Here is a 16,861-nt window from a genome sequence, read left to right on the forward strand (position 1 = left end):
TTTAATTGTGCTGCAGTGGAAAAGGAAACAACTTCTGTTACTCCCTGCTGACAGCTGTTTATGCTGATTTATGGTCTATTTGTATGCTTACACACTGATGCTTCAGTATTAATAATCTAATAATGTCATATATAATAATATACCAGTCAGAGGGGCCAAACCACTACTTTTACTTTCATTTTCTTACTTTTGCTTCAGCATTAATAATCTAATAATGTCTTGTCTGTCTTGTTTATAGTTGTTCTGAACAGCTTTGACTGCCACAAAGAAGGGAGATGGACGAGGAGACACGGTATCATTTCACTTCAGAGATAACGGAGCATATTTTGATAAAAAGCTATGCACTCGGTCAGTGTTGTGGGTCATTCTGATTACACTGTAACGAAGCTATCTTGTATGCTACAAACTTAAAAAGTAGCTAAGGTTGCTAATCGCCACCAAAACGTTACAGGTAGAACTCGCACTCTAGAAGAATAGTTCTGCATGTCGGAGTGAGTATATTATTAAACTACTTTGACAGTAACTGTTTGGGTCACGGAGCGTATTCATCGTACAGTATAGGGGGGCTGTGGCTCAGGAGGAAGAGCAGGGTCGACCACCAATCAGAAGTTAGCAGTCCACAAGTAAATGTCTCCTTGAGCACGATACTTAACCCCAAACTGAAAGCCCCTTGTAATCAGTGTATGAATGTGTGTGTATGAATGGGTGAATGTGACATGTAGTGTAAAAGTGCTTTTCGTGGTCAAAAGACATGAAAAGTGCTATAAACTGTAAGTACAGTCCATTTACGATTTACAGGAGAGTTCGAGTAATGATTAAAATGGACATAGCTCCCCTTGGTGAGCATGGAAGTGTTTTTATATGTGTCCGATTGTTATGAAGACTGAGAGTTCACATAGAGTTCAGACACAGTATGAAGTATCTGTTCTGGCAGTATATGAGGTTATGCTCATAGATTAATATGTAAATATGCCTCATATTGTATATTTGTAGCTTTATTGTGATTATAAGATTAGTCAGTGTGTGTAACTTGACTTTCTAGACTAGATGTGACAATAGTTGGTTCATTTAACTGCCTTTTCTTATATCTGCAGCATATTTGTTTTCATTGTAGCCGGGCATTGTAACATATAATGCATAATAATACTTTTGTTTTTGTTCCTTTTCTTTATGTTCTACACTCAGTCTGTCTTATTATCAGCTTGTCAATCAGCAGGGAAGCACTTTAAACAACATTAACCTGTATGAAAGCTTCTTTTTCTAAATAAAGATTGATTGATTGATTGATGAACTGAACCTTTAAGTCCATACTGTAATGTTTCGGGACAAATATGGCGCTTTTCCACTACACAGTTCCAGCACGACTCGGCTCGCCTCGGTTTTTTTTGCGTTCCCACTAGGGATAGTACCTGGTACCTGGTACTTTTTTAGTACTTGCTCTGGAGAGGTTCCAAGCGAGCCGAGCCGATACTAAATGTGACGTCGACACACTGCCGGCCACTGATTGGTCAGAAGAGTTTTCGCTGGAAGAGTCATGAGCCATCCCACACAAGAATCAAACCCGGCATTTTTAAATAGCGTTACCATAGCTACAGCTATACGGCTCCATTTTCTTGCTTTGTGTGAGACAAAAAGCCTCAAACAGCAGCAAGTACACCACTGCCTCCATGTCCTCCTTCGTTTATGTGTTTTGTGTCGCGTATAAAATGAAGTCACGGCAGTTTCGCGGAGCTGTGCTTAGACGACCCCGCCCACGTTGAGTAAGTACTTTTTTGTAATGGAAAAGGTTCCTGGAACCGTACCGAGTCGAGGCGAGGCAAGTCGGGCTGGAACTGTGTAGTGGAAAAGCGCCAATAGAGACACTTATATACCCTTAACTGAGAAATGATTATCGTCAAGTGGAAATCTAGAGTCCATTTAGTTTGCAGAGCTTGGTTTGCAGAGCTTGGTTTGCAGAGCTTGGTTCCCAGAGGTGACGGTGAATGGAGAGGGTGAGAGGGTGAGAGAGTGAGAGGGGCTTTCTTCCTCCGTGTGGGGATTGATTTCTGTACCTGGTCAAGAGTGCTGCAATTACTGCTCTACCTCAAAGGACCATTCTCTAAAAAGTAACAAGGCCACTTTCACCTGGACTCTCTCTGTGTATCCCAGCACAACTCGGTTCCTGGGAGAGCTGACACAGATACGGAGCCACGGCGTTACAGAGAAGCACTGTTAGATCACAAACAGCACTGCATCGCTTGAAAGGACTGCTGAGAACTACTCATCTTTTATTCCTTTTTTTTTTTTTTTACAAAGCAGTAGAAACTCTGAATTATTTAATATTCTCAGGAGAAGCTTGTTTGCACTTCTGAAGGTCCAATTTTGCTGTTTTTGCAGTTATGTCTGAAGGGGAGGGGGGAGGGGTGAGGAGGAGGAGGGGGAAGGGGTCATGATGGCCCGACACAATTGGCCTTGAATAAACCCTGAATGAAAGAAAAAAAGGCCTTGAATTTGGTAGATGGTGATCCCAAGGCAAGCAGGGTTTTAAGATAAAAATAGTCATGTTTAGTTTGACAGCAAACATCCTTCTGTGCTGATGCTGTGGTGTTTATCACAGCACCGGTAGAAACTATAAAGGCTGCGTTCAAATGCCGCCTCCTCGTCTCCTCATTCATTTGAATCACACTGCTGCGTTGACACAGACGGGACGCCGATACAGACGGTCAATAATAAATAAATAAATAAATAAATAAAAGTTTGACCTCGAACAACTTTGGGCCACAATGCAATATCATAAATCATCAAGTGGAAGTAAACATAGCTAAACATTCCTAGCAGATTATTTTACATGAAGTGTACAGTTACCGAGCACTTTATAAGGAACAGCTGTGCAATCTAATGCAATCCAATATACACAGGTCTGCAATAAATTCTGCTTTTTACTAAGCTTAAATATTTTCAGTTTATGTTAACACTGTGATAATGTGATAATTCAACTTTATGTTTATTTTTTTAAATTATTTGTATTGTTTTATTGTATTATTTTATTTTTATTGTTGTTGTATTGGGTGGTGGAGGTGTATTAGAGTGCATAATGATGATAATAATAATAATAATAATAATAATAATAATAATAATAATAATAATAATAATGAACTTAAATAAATAAAAAATAAAAAATAAAAAATAAAAAATAAAATAATAAATAAAATAAATTAGAAATAAATAAATAATACTTATAATAATAATACATGAAATAAATAGAAATAAAATAGAAAAATAATAAGAAAAATGAAATAAATAAAAATGCTTCACAAGGCAGTAAAATACACAAAAATCATAAAATAATTAAGTTTTAAAAGAGAACGAAATAAAAACAATTTGATGACTAAAAAACAATTCAACAGCCAAGAACAGACAAACCATAATAATTCAAGGTAAATTAAAACTCAAATAACATCAGAAAAAGGCTCTCAGATAAAAGTATGTCATAAGAAGGGACTTAAAAAAGTTGAAAAGTGAAAAGTATTCTTAATATTTGATCTAAACCATTAATAAACATGAAAAGGGGGCATATTAGGATTAGACTGCACAGGTATATCAGTGTATTTCTACCATTTACCTTTACAATCATGAAGACAGAGGATTAAACAATAGTTTAGAGTTAGAGTTGTAGTATCCTGTCTCATAGTGTGCAGTGTTTTTTAGCATCTGATAAGCCTTCCTAAACCCCAAATCATCATTTAAACATAGTTGTGGTTTTGGTCTTAACACCCAGTAACAACAGATTAGATAATGCATGTTTGTAAATGTGCACAAGGAGGACATAATGCATAATTAAGCACCATTTTTGTCTATAATATGTATTTATGTTGACTTGTTAAGATGTTTGCATTCATTTTGACATAATTTGCCTTTATTGTGTAGATGATACAGAAGCAGTGATATGCACTTTGACCATTAGACTACTGACATTATAGCTTGTTTGACGGTGATGAGACCTCACCTGAAATTCAACGCTGGCGTTGCCGATCTGATTGACGTTGGGCAGAGAGCCTCCGTAGTACGGAGCCCGAGACTGAGACAGACGAAGCTGCTGGATCTTCTGAAACTGCACCTGTCAGTCACAAAAAAAACACATAACTGTCAGAGGCTTCATATGGAAGGAGCATCCCACTTCTTTACAAACAAACATCACTCATAATACTGCAGTACTTTTACTGTAATACTGCATACTACATCGCTCATAATACTGCAGTACTTTTACTGTAATACTGCATACTACATCACTCATAATACTGCAGTACTTTTACTGTAATACTGCATACTACATCGCTCATAATGCTGCAGTACTTTTACTGTAGTACTGCATACTACATCGCTCATAATGCTGCAGTACTTTTACTGTAGTACTGCATACTACATCGCTCATAATGCTGCAGTACTTTTATTGTAATACTGCATACTACATCGTATTGTAATACTGCATACTACATCGCTCATAATACTGCAGTACTTTTACTGTAATACTGCATACTACATCGCTCATAATACTGCAGTACTTTTACTGTGATACTGCATACTACATCGCTCATAATACTGCAGTACTTTTACTGTAATACTGCATACTACATCGCTCATAATACTGCAGTACTTTTACTGTAATACTGCATACTACATCGCTCATAATACTGCAGTACTTTTATTGTAATACCGCATACTACATCGCTCATAACACTGCAGTACTTTTACTGTAATACTGCATACTACATCACTCATAATACTGCAGTACCTTTACTGTAATACTGCATACTACATCGCTCATAACACTGCAGTACTTTTACTGTAATACTGCATACTACATCGCTCATAATGCTGCAGTACTTTTACTGTAGTACTGCATACTACATCGCTCATAATGCTGCAGTACTTTTACTGTAATACTGCATACTACATCGTATTGTAATACTGCATACTACATCGCTCATAACACTGCAGTACTTTTACTGTAATACTGCATACTACATCGTATTGTAATACTGCATACTACATCGCTCATAACACTGCAGTACTTTTACTGTAATACTGCATACTACATCGCTCATAACACTGCAGTACTTTTACTGTAATACTGCATACTACATCGCTCATAATACTGCAGTACTTTTACTGTAATACCGCATACTACATCGCTCATAATACTGCAGTACTTTTACTGTGATACTGCATACTACATCGCTCATAATACTGCACTACTTTTACTGTAATACTGCATACTACATCACTCATAATACTGCAGTACTTTTACTGTAATACTGCATACTACATCGCTCATAATACTGCAGTACTTTTACTGTAATACTGCATACTACATCGCTCATAATACTGCAGTACTTTTACTGTGATACTGCATACTACATCACTCATAATACTGCAGTACTTTTACTGTAGTACTGCATACTACATCGCTCATAATGCTGCAGTACTTTTACTGTAGTACTGCATACTACATCGCTCATAATGCTGCAGTACTTTTATTGTAATACTGCATACTACATCGTATTGTAATACTGCAGTACTTTTACTGTAATACTGCATACTACATCGCTCATAATACTGCAGTACTTTTATTGTAATACCGCATACTACATCGCTCATAACACTGCAGTACTTTTACTGTAATACTACATACTACATCGCTCATAATGCTGCAGTACTTTTACTGTAATACTGATTACTACATCGCTCATAATACTGCAGTACTTTTACTGTGATACTGCATACTACATCACTCATAATACTGCAGTACTTTTACTGTAACTAGAGCCTGACTATATATATATTGGTCGGCTGATATTATTGGCATTATTGGCATTTTATGTATACTTGATCCTTTGTTTTGATTCAAGTTTAATACATACATACATGTTTTTTTGTTGTATGTGGGTTTTTAATTTATAGTCATAATTATTAAATTATCAGTGTTGTTTTACAGTTCATTTTTGTTAAACTGTAAAATTGTCACTAGTGTTTGATAACCACAGTTGAATGGATTATTGCATATATTTGTGCTTATGTACATATAAGATTATCGGCCAATTTATTCATATCTGACCTTTTTTATGGTATCAGCCCCAAAAATCCAGTATCAGTCGGACTCAACTTTAACTAAATGTTTCCTTCTTACTGGTTCTTACAGCATATGGCAATTAAATCCTTGCTTTCCCATCAACAGGATCATCATTTAATAGGCGAGCTTAATATTAACCAAGATATTAGCCTTTGGCTTGTTTCCTGCTCCAAACTCAATCTAATACTCTCATTATTTAATCTCTCTTTATACGGAATCAATGCTGAGGATGACGTGTAATTGAAAGGAGCACAAAACTAATCTAGAAGAGCAAATTAACTCATTAGTCTGGCTTTGAAAAAAAAAAAAGAAAAAAAAAAGGGAGCAGTATTTGCAAATTTGACAGGAGACAATTAGAGGACACATTCTAGGAAACGGCTCGGCCTCCAAAGCTGAACCCGACCGAGAGAGACGCCACAACAACAAACTACCTCGCAGAAAACAGAAGGTGGCTTGTTCTGCCAAGGTAAGGTAAACAGAGCCAATCACCGGCCGTGATCAGGAGTAGGCAAATCAGAGGGGCATTTCTTCCTTAGACTGCCGAAAGGGCAAAATTTGAATCTCAAAAAAAGACTGACCTTATTTGATTTTATCTAAAGATTTACAGAGAATGAACAGAGATCGCTCCGAGAGATAGAGGATATAGGAAATATGACAAGATATTAGGGATGGGCTCGGAAAATGAGTCGAGTAGAAAACACGGAAGGTAGTCAGAAAAGGGCCTCAAGTTATCAGATTCATCCAGAGTGGTTGCTATGGCGACGAGTTAACTCCTGCCTCATTGTATTGATTGATTTTTTTAACCTGGCTCGTTCATCTTGTCTTCTTTTACTACTTGGACTATCCTTTTTTAATTCTATTTTATTATTTCCACCTTTTACGTCTAGTTTTACTTCATCACATTTCCTCTTTAGTTGTTTTATTATTATCCTTATCTTTATTTTTCTTTTTAATACCCCCCCCCCACCTCACATTTCTGGCTTTACCTTCACCTTATTTTATTATATTTAATGAATCTTTTATTAGAGTTATAATAGTGTTTCCTCAGTTCCTGTTTTTATTGAGCCATTTATTATTGTTGGTTTTGTTTTATGCTGATTTTAGTTTGTCTTGTAGTATGTAAAGCACTTTTTTGTTACATTAAAAGTGCAAAAAACAAAAGTCTTATTGATTGATGACTTAATTTTGTCTATAAAATGTCATTAAAATGCTAAAAAAAATGTTGGAAAATATGAGCTTAGGTTCATCCAGAGTGGTTGCTATGACGACGAGGTAACTCCAGCCTCATTTTGTTGATTGATTTTTAATCTGGCTTTTAATTGAACTTTATTTTATTCATTCATCTTGTCTTTTATTTCATATTTTAGCCTGTTTACTATTTGGACTTTCCCTTTTTTTTTTTTTTAATTCTATTTTATTATTTCCTGATTGTTTTCCACCTTTTACGTTTAGTTGTTTCATTATTTTATTGTTCTTCTTATCTTTCCCCCCCCCCCTTTTTAATAACCACCCCATTTATTATATTTCAATTATCTTTTATTGATTGATTCATGCAGAGTTATGATGAGCGTTTACTCACTTCCTGTTTTTGTTTAGTCATTTATTATTATTGTTGGTTTTGTTTTGTTTTGTCTTGTACTATATAAAGTTAGATTAAAAAGATACAAATAAAGTCTGATTGATTCATTGATGACTCGATTTTGTCTATAAAATGTCAGAAAATGCTGAAAATGGTGGAAAATATGACAAGATGTGAGCAAAGGGATTGGAAAATGTGATAAGAAAACACAAGAGGAAATGTGACCAGTGACATAATATAGAATAAAAAGGATAGTGCATGTAGTAAAACAGGCTAAAACATCAAATAAAAGATGAATGAATACAATAAAGCTCAAATATCATGTTTTTTTTCTGATTAACAAATCTAAAATCTCATATTTAACACAGAAACATAGATTTTAATGTGACTGACTTTTACCTGGTTAAATAAAATAATAATAATAGGTATAGTATATTAATAGTTATGAACATGTAAAGTTACAAAGCTTTTCTGATCTACATGAAGCACAAACCAACCTCCTCTTGCTATTTCTCTGCTCTAAAAAATAACTGAGCCTCTAAAAGCTGCAAACAAACCTCACAGCTCACGCAGGAGGAAACTAACTTTAGATCTTAAAAGATTTAAATATAACATGTAGCAGGAAACCAAAATATCAGTTTCATTGACATTTTTTATCTTAACGTTAAATTAGATATCAGCAGGGAAGCAGCTCGCTAAATATCTTTAAAAGAAATCTAAAAACATATCTCTTCATTTGAGCCTTTAACTCACACTGAAACACTACTGAACTTATCTTAAAATGTTGTATTTCACAATCTGTTTATTCTACTTGTACTATTTGTTTTACCATTTTAAAATGATTACTACTTATATTTTCCCTCTTATGTTATATTAAAGTCTTTTTTTGCCTTTTTAACATTATTTTATGCTCTTTTTATGTTCTTTTAATGTGAATCACTTGTTATATGTAATGTATTTAGTTATAAAGCACTTTGAGCTGCACACAAACATACAATTCAAACATTAAAACCAGCAACTCTCTTCATTTTAGCCTTTAACTCGGCTTTTCTATCAGTCATCTTCACACTGATGCACTACTGCACTTATCTTAAAATGTTAGCTACTTGAACGATGTCACTACTTTTATTTCCCTCTTATATTACATTAATCTTTCTTTTTCTTAACACTGCTTTATGCTCCTTTTCGGCCCTTTTAATGTGAATTAAATGTTATTATTATTATTAAATTAAAAAGGGACACACAAACATACATTTCAAACGTTAAAACCAGTAACAAGGACATCACAGTAACAACAACAGTAACATTCAATTATCTATTGAGGGAAAAAAAGAAAATATATATATATATATCAAAGAAAAAAGCCTTGATTAAAGCTCTTACACGAGTTTTGCTGCTAGTCATTACATAACAGTCTTGATCAAACATGCAGACTGTGCACATTTATGGCTCCTAGCAGCACAGCAGCTGAGAGAAGACTGGAGTCTGTTTGTGCATTCAGGTATCGTACAATGTACAGTCCTTCAGAGACCCTCGGGGGGGGAGGAGGAGGAAGAGGAGGGAGAGGGGTTTATATTCAGTCTGGTGTAAATGTTGAAGCAGCTACATCTAATTCCAGCTGTTTGCTTCCAGTGTGTCCTGTTTTAAGCCTGGCCTTGCCTCACTCGGCCTCGCTCACTGGGGCTTTTCTGTCTCTCTTGGGGGTCACTGACAGTTCATACCTTATGGGCAAACTTCATTCAGAGCTGCCTCAAAACCACATCCTCTTAAGACCGGCCATTCAGGACTCTGCCACGCATAAAAAGAGCACATTGTAAACCGATGGCACGAGAATAACTTGAAAAAAGGGCCTTTATATCCTCCCCAGAGACACTATTTTTATTTCTTGGATTATATGTGTGTGTGTGTGTGTGTGTGTGTGTGTGTGTGTGTGTGTGTGTGTGTGTGTGTGTGTGTGTGTGTGTGTGTGTGTGTGTGTGTGTGTGTGTGTGTGTGTGTGTGTGTGTGCATGAAAAATTCAGGAAATGGAGAAGAAAATGAAATAAATTACAATTCCTGTTAGAAAAGGGTAGCCGCTTTCGAAATATGTTTTAGGTGATTGAATGAAACATCTGTCCATCACCGTCTAACAGCTGGATTCATGGGATCTAATGTGAGTCCTCACAGGACGGCCGATTAGTCCGAACCACCGCTGGTTTGATGGTTTGGACACAAGCTCATAATAACTTAAAAGCCTGAAAAAGTTAAATTAAGGAAGCAGCTACAATTACAGAGAAGAATCAACGTATATTTAATCTATAAAAAGGTTTTCATTTATCTAGGTCAACATCAATATTACTATTTTTGTACTATATTTTTAACTATTATTGTCTTTTTATTGCTTGTGTACTTACTTATTCTTATTCATTGTTCTTTATTATTTCTATGGATGCTCTTTATATGTTTAACTATCTACTTGTTGCTGCTGCAATAATGTAAATATCCCCACTGTGGGACTAATAACGGATTATCTTATCTAATCTTAATGAGATTTCTAAAAGCAAAAAGTAAGAAAAAGTACATCTGGAGACCTGAAGAAGCCTTTGGGATTCACTTAAAACAGTAAAGATACAGCTGACTTTGACGTCTAGAAACATATTTACAAGTCTGAGCAGTGATCAGTAGAGTTATAATCATAATTACATGATCATACTACTCAAATGATTTAACATTAACATTCACTGGCATTTATAAATGTCAGTATCACCATCTCCTTTCCAGACAGGAGGACAAAAAAAAGTTTCTTTAAATCATCACAATATGGCGTTTCTTAAAGTTTTAATGCTTTTCTTACTTTACAGAATAGGGGGGGAAAAAGTCTCTGCACACTTGAATATGTGACTTGAATAAAAATGAGGTATTTTTTTCTTTTAGATGTTTTTTAGGTACTGCAGAGCATTTTTTACAGGCACATTTTGCACACTGAGTATTGTATTATTATTTATTACTTATATTTTATTAGTAGAACTTTGGGGTATTTTTAGTACTTAGTTTTTTTTGTTTTTTCCATTGGATAGTTAGAGATGTGTTTCCCTCTGATGATACATGTGTGGATGTAGCTGTTGTAAACCAAGGATCAATGAAGTATCTATCTATCTTTCTGTCTGGTTATGTTTTGGTCTGAACGCTGCTGCTAAAATCTCACACAATCATTAATATCAATATTTTACTCGCACGATAACACCCAACATTATCGTGGAAATGTTTTAATGTCATCTACTACTGCACGGAATCCCAGAATCATCCCTCTGCTTATTATCTAAAAAAAGGACATGTGCATGAAAGGTATTGTTATAAGAGCGTCCCCCTTCCCACCCAAAACGAGTCCAAAACCGAGGGAAACACTGCACACTGCCCAGAATATATGATGTAAATCACAGTTTCCCCATTTCCTATTTCAGAGCTGGTTGTAATTCAGTGTTTCCCACAGGTGGAGAATTTACTCGTGGTGTTGGGAGGCAGTTTAAAGGAGGTATAGTTAACAGATGTCTCCTAAACACCTCATATTCAGGCTATCAGTAGATGCTAAGCTAGGTGGCTGCAACACACAACTCATACAGATTCTTCTACCACCAAAGTAGAGCTGATGTATAAGAAACGCTGAATTTTAACAACATAAAAACATGTTTTGTGTAAATTATTATAGCTAAAAAAAAAGGACAATGTGGAAAAACAAACTTCCCAACTGCAGCCAGGACCCCCAAATGACCTGAACTCTGTCCCAACCACAGACATTACACAGTATATTAACATAAAATCTCAATCTTATATCTGCATATTGTAATTTCAATATTACATGATGGCTAAATTACACAGTGCATATAATGTTTTTACCTGCTCATCTCACTTGTTTTACACTATTCAGGATGACTTATGTTTGTGTATATTGACCGTTATGAACCACACACACATTTTCAGTCAGTCTTTATCCTCATGCACGGTGCCCACATGCTAACCACTGTCATGCCCCCATTCCTAAAATGAAACAAAAAAAACATCTATGGTAACCTGTCCTTAGTGACTATCAACCAGTCGCCCTCAGCCAAATCATTTCAAAATGCTTTGTTTGAACGACTGGTGCTCACCCACATCAAAGACTCTCCGTCCCAGCTGATCTAAACCAACATCAGTTTGCCTACCGGGCAAACAGATTGACTGAGGAAACCGTCTGTGTGGCTCTCTACAGCCCGCTCTCACCTGGAAAGACACGACACCGACATCAGGATGACTACAGCTAGGTGTTGACAGCCATCACAACAGGACTAACTCCTTCTATATGTAACTGGATAGTGAGTTTCCTCATTAACTGCACCAAGACCGGCAGGGAAAGCCCCGATCCTTCATCCTCACCCCGAGCACCGGCGTCCCCCAGGGCTGCGTGCTGGGCCCCCTTCTTTATGCATTCTTTACTAAGCCTGTCACAATAATTATCAACTTATAGTACATTAACGTAATTATCAGCATCATCATGTCCATGTATGGACTTATCGTATGATACATGGACATGACCTTTGACCTCAGTATTGCCACACTTCACATTAGCAGCTAAGAGGCTATTCATGTCACATTGGTTAAGTGAGTAGTGTCCTCCATTCCTCACTGTGCTCGTCCTGAGTGGAGACTGCAGAAGAATTAAGGTAAGAATTAGGTAAATAACTCTGTCCCCAACCATAATGGCAGTCTGGGTTTTTACACTCACTCTCCAATCCCACCTTACATTATTATGCTATTATATTATCATTATATCAGTTGTATAAAATGATCTTCTAATGATAATAATATTGTTTATCGTGATTATTTCTGAGACAATATATGGTCCAACAAAATGAGTTATCGTGACAGGTCTACACTAGCTTAGCAAGCAAAGCTACAGTAACAACTTAACAGTAAAAGTCAGGCCATTTTCATGACACGTGATATTATTGTCATTTGAAGATCATTTTACACCACTGATATAATGATAACACCGATAATATCAGTTGACCGATATATTGGTCGGGCTGTACGATTATTTCTGAGACAATGTATCGTCCAACAGAAGTAGCTAACCTTTGCTACTACATATAAAGTAGAGCTGAGGCTAGAGAAAAGTTAATGGATCAGTTTACCTTGAGGTGGACATTAATGTTTGTACTAGATTTAATTAAAAAAACATCAGATAACTGTCAACCTCATGGTCGTGCCAAACGAAATGTCAGTAAAGTCCACCTTCCACTAATAGCACCCACTCTCCAATTCCCCCCCTTGCATTATTATGCTATTATATTATCATTATATCAGTGGTATAAAATGGACGAGCACAGTGAGGACACTACTCACTTGCCAATGTGACATGAATAGCCTCTTAGCTGCTAATGTGAAGTGTGGAAATACTGAGGTCAAAAAGAGTGATCAAGTCCATATATAGACATGACGATGCAGATAATTACGTTATTGTATGATAAGTTGAGAACTACTGAAATAGGCATAAATGGAGGAGGTTCAGAGCCTAACAACCTGGTCTTAAAACACAAAAAAAAGACCAAGATTTTAGGACGACCAAGAAAATCACATCAACGCGGAGGCTGTGGAGAGAGTCACCATCACAGATGACCTCTCCTATGGCTGACAACACCTCAGCAGCGGTGGGTCTGACACAACAACACCTTTACTTTCTAGGAGGAGGCTAAGGAGAGTCAACCTCCCCCAAAAGCTGCTTGTCAACTTTTAGAGATGCACCACACAGAGAGAGAGAGAGAGAGAGAGAGAGAGAGAGAGAGAGAGAGAGAGAGAGAGAATCCTTTAACAGCCCGCTTACAGCAACTTGCACCCAAAGCTGAGAGGAAACAAAACAAAAGAGCCCCCCTACAGTGTTGTGAAAACAGTGCAGGACAGTGTTGGCATCGAGCTGCCATCACTAGAACATCTTCACACCGCTCGCTGTGTGAGGAGGGCGAAGAACATCATTAAAACACAACACTGGCACCATCTGTTTTAAGCTCCTCCTCCCATCAGACTGTAAAAAAAAAAAAAAAAACTGCTTCTTCCCAAAAGCTGTGGCACTGTTGGACTCAAGACATCAAGACGGATGTGCTGCCATCATCAGAGCATGTGTAATATTTACTTATATGTCACTTACTACTGATAATGTGCAGTATTTCTACACCGTCTACACGTCATTCAACAATCCAGTAAACCATCTGTCGACCGCACCTTGACTGCACTTTGACTGCTGATGCTTTCACACCCTTGAGTTAAATTGTAGTTATACTTTTATATTGGTTATATTTTGTACTTATACTGCTTAGATTCTGTACTTAACTTTTAAAAATTGGTGATATTTTAAGTCTTACCTCATTCTTGCACTTAACTTTTAAAACTTGGTGATATTTTATACTTCTTACTTAAAAAATACTAACTTTTAAGAATATATATTTTATTTCTTACCTCACTCCTGCACGTATTTTTTAAAAACTGGCGATATTTTATATTTCTGAACTTGTAGCTGCAATTAACTTTTAAAATTTGGTAATATTTAATATTGTGCGGGCACTTGACTTTTTTAAAAATTGGTGATATTTTTTAATATTTCTTATCTCATTCTTGTCCCATTTACTCTTTATAAATGTGTGTTAAGTTTTAAATACTAATGCACAATTTGAGGTTAATGCAATTGCAAATTTTGTGACAGTAAAATCTTTATAATTGGTGATATTTATATCTCTTACATCATTATTGTCTTATTTACTCTTTATAAATGTGTGTTAAGTTGTAAATAACAATACACACTTTGAGGTTGATACAATTGCAATTATCTTCCTGTTTTGGTTTGTTTTTGATGTATTAAAATAGTATTATCAGCCTGTGCTGCTGCTTGTGTGTGTGTATGTTTTTATTTCGGGGTTGTTGTTTTTTACACTAACCAAGCCACTGTAAATTTGCATACACTGCAGATATGATGTTGTCACTTATGAATGAATGTATGAAGAGAAACGAGAAGTACTGGCTGAACACCAAAAAAAAATCTCAGTCAGCAGACGTGCACAGTTCACTCCAGCAGAGAGGGAGCTTCTGTTTGTAAATTACAATGAATGCATTGGTGCAACAACAACAAGAAACAAAATGCTCCCACTAATAAATAACAATTAAGATGAAATATTAAAGTACATATTTACCCTTGACACAGTGAGATCTGTCATCAGCTGTTCAAAGGCCCGTGTCTCCTCTGCTTGCTTCTGGTTGTGCAGAGCTATCTTCTCGCTGAACTTCCTGGGGTTTGAGCCACCTGTGCCTGGGGAGCCGGACATGGTGCGGGCTGCAGTTTTTTTCTTTTTTAACAACTTCAGCTAACTTTGAAGAAGGAAGGAGGAAGAGGAGGAGGAAGGACGAAAGCAAAAAAAAAAAAAAAAAAAAAAGTGGAAGACTTTGCTTGCTTGTGTGGTGTCAGTCTTATTGTTCAAAGTCTCTCATTGAATCCATCAGAGATTAAAATACATATCACACACACATCACTAATAAGGCTGTAAAATGTTGTTAAATCAGTCAACTTTGCTGAACTGAGCTAACGAAGCTAAGCTAAGCTAACTCTCTTTAATAAGAAGGAAAAAACACTAAAATAAAGCGTTTATAAACTATCACTGCTTCTAGGTTAACTTTAATAACCTTCAATGAAAGTGGCGCTTTGCTTTAAAAGAAGTTAACTCCACTATATATATATAACTTCATATTGACATTATCTTCCAGCGAGAACCACTTGTTTGAATCTGATGTTAACATAATGCTAACACAATGCTAACACAATGCTAGCTGTCAAATGCTAGTGTTATAATGGAAGTGAACGGGAGTAGCGGCTAGCAGCTACTAGCAGCTAACAGCTAGCCGAACGTTAGCTAAGCTGCTGCTGTCACTGTTGCCATCGCGACAAACGCACTCTGTTGTCAAACTCGGTTAAAACATCTACCAAGACATGTTTACAAGTTAAAGTTGTGATATAATAATTATAATGAGAGATTTTTTAGCTTAATTGTTTCCTAGTAAAGTAGTTAGTTATACCCCCCGCCCCCCCTCCAACCCCAAGTCTTTAAGCTACTACTGTTAGCATGGCTGTAGTTGTGCAAAGGGTTTGTTTTTCCTCGGTATTATTATGTTTCAACAAGTGTCTTGGTCCTGGTTTACTGAATTCCGAGTTTATGTTATGCACAAACTCGTAAACAAGCAGCTCGTTAAAAAAAAGTCAAAAAAGCACACAAAAATAAATCCTTTGCTGCAGGAGAGTAATCCACAATTTCACACTTATAATAATTTTTCGAGTCGACTCCTCTTCAATGTGTGTGTGAGTCTCTCTGTGTGTGTGTGTGTGTTAATCCACGGACAGCAGAAAGAGAGAGAGCGAGAGACTAACTCCAACCCGCCGGTTCCTCCATTAAAAGAAGAAGAAAAACAAAACAAAAACAAAATAATATCCGTCTCTGGTGAAAAGCTGCTGAGAGTCCTCCAAGAAAAAATGACTGCAAGTTTGAGTTTGAGCTTCTTCTTCTTCTTCTTCCTCGCCGTCGCTTTGACAAGGCTCGTAACAGCAACTCGGATCCGCTGGCTTCTTGTTATCCTCTCATATACTACTGCGAGAAAAACATTACCTCGTTAAACAGGTGCTGCTCATGTTGTCCACGAGACGGCGACAGAATTACACCATCCTGTCCATAATTATCACTATATTATTACTACTGTGTCAGTGTTTATTAATAGTATGTATGAAGTTACTAATGGTTGGATAGCAGGGATTAATGATTTAGTGTTGGAGGAAGAGTTTTCAGATAATTTACTGTAGTAAAAGTATAAATAATAGTAGTATGAATGTAAAAAATACTCCTGCTTAAGTAAAAGTACTGCAGTATTATGAGTGATGTAGTATGCAGTATTACAGTAAAAGTACTGCAGTATTATGAGCGATGTAGTATGCAGTATTACAGTAAAAGTACTGCAGTATTATGAGTGATGTAGTATGCAGTATTACAGTAAAAGTACTGCAGTATTATGAGTGATGTAGTATGCAGTATTACGGTAAAAGTACTGCAGTATTATGGGTGATGTAGTATGCAGTATTACAGTAAAAGTACTGCAGTATTATGAGTGATGTAGCATGCAGTATTACAGTA

At 36.4% G+C, this 16,861-nt stretch overlaps 1 protein-coding gene across 1 annotated transcript in view; it reads right to left on the bottom strand.

Annotated features, from left to right (window-relative positions):
• Positions 1-16,326, bottom strand: part of crtc3 (CREB regulated transcription coactivator 3) — a gene marked incomplete in the record, with an annotated part of 72,437 nt that extends 56,111 nt beyond the window's left edge. Inside the window, 2 exon segments of the mRNA XM_062419433.1 lie at positions 3,986-4,096; positions 14,882-16,326. Of these exon segments, the coding sequence (XP_062275417.1) occupies positions 3,986-4,096; positions 14,882-15,013 (243 nt within the window).
• Between the last annotated feature and the right edge of the window lie 535 nt (positions 16,327-16,861).

The sequence above is a fragment of the Scomber scombrus genome, chromosome 1, assembly GCF_963691925.1.
Source record: "Scomber scombrus chromosome 1, fScoSco1.1, whole genome shotgun sequence".
NCBI classification, from domain to species: domain Eukaryota; kingdom Metazoa; phylum Chordata; class Actinopteri; order Scombriformes; family Scombridae; genus Scomber; species Scomber scombrus.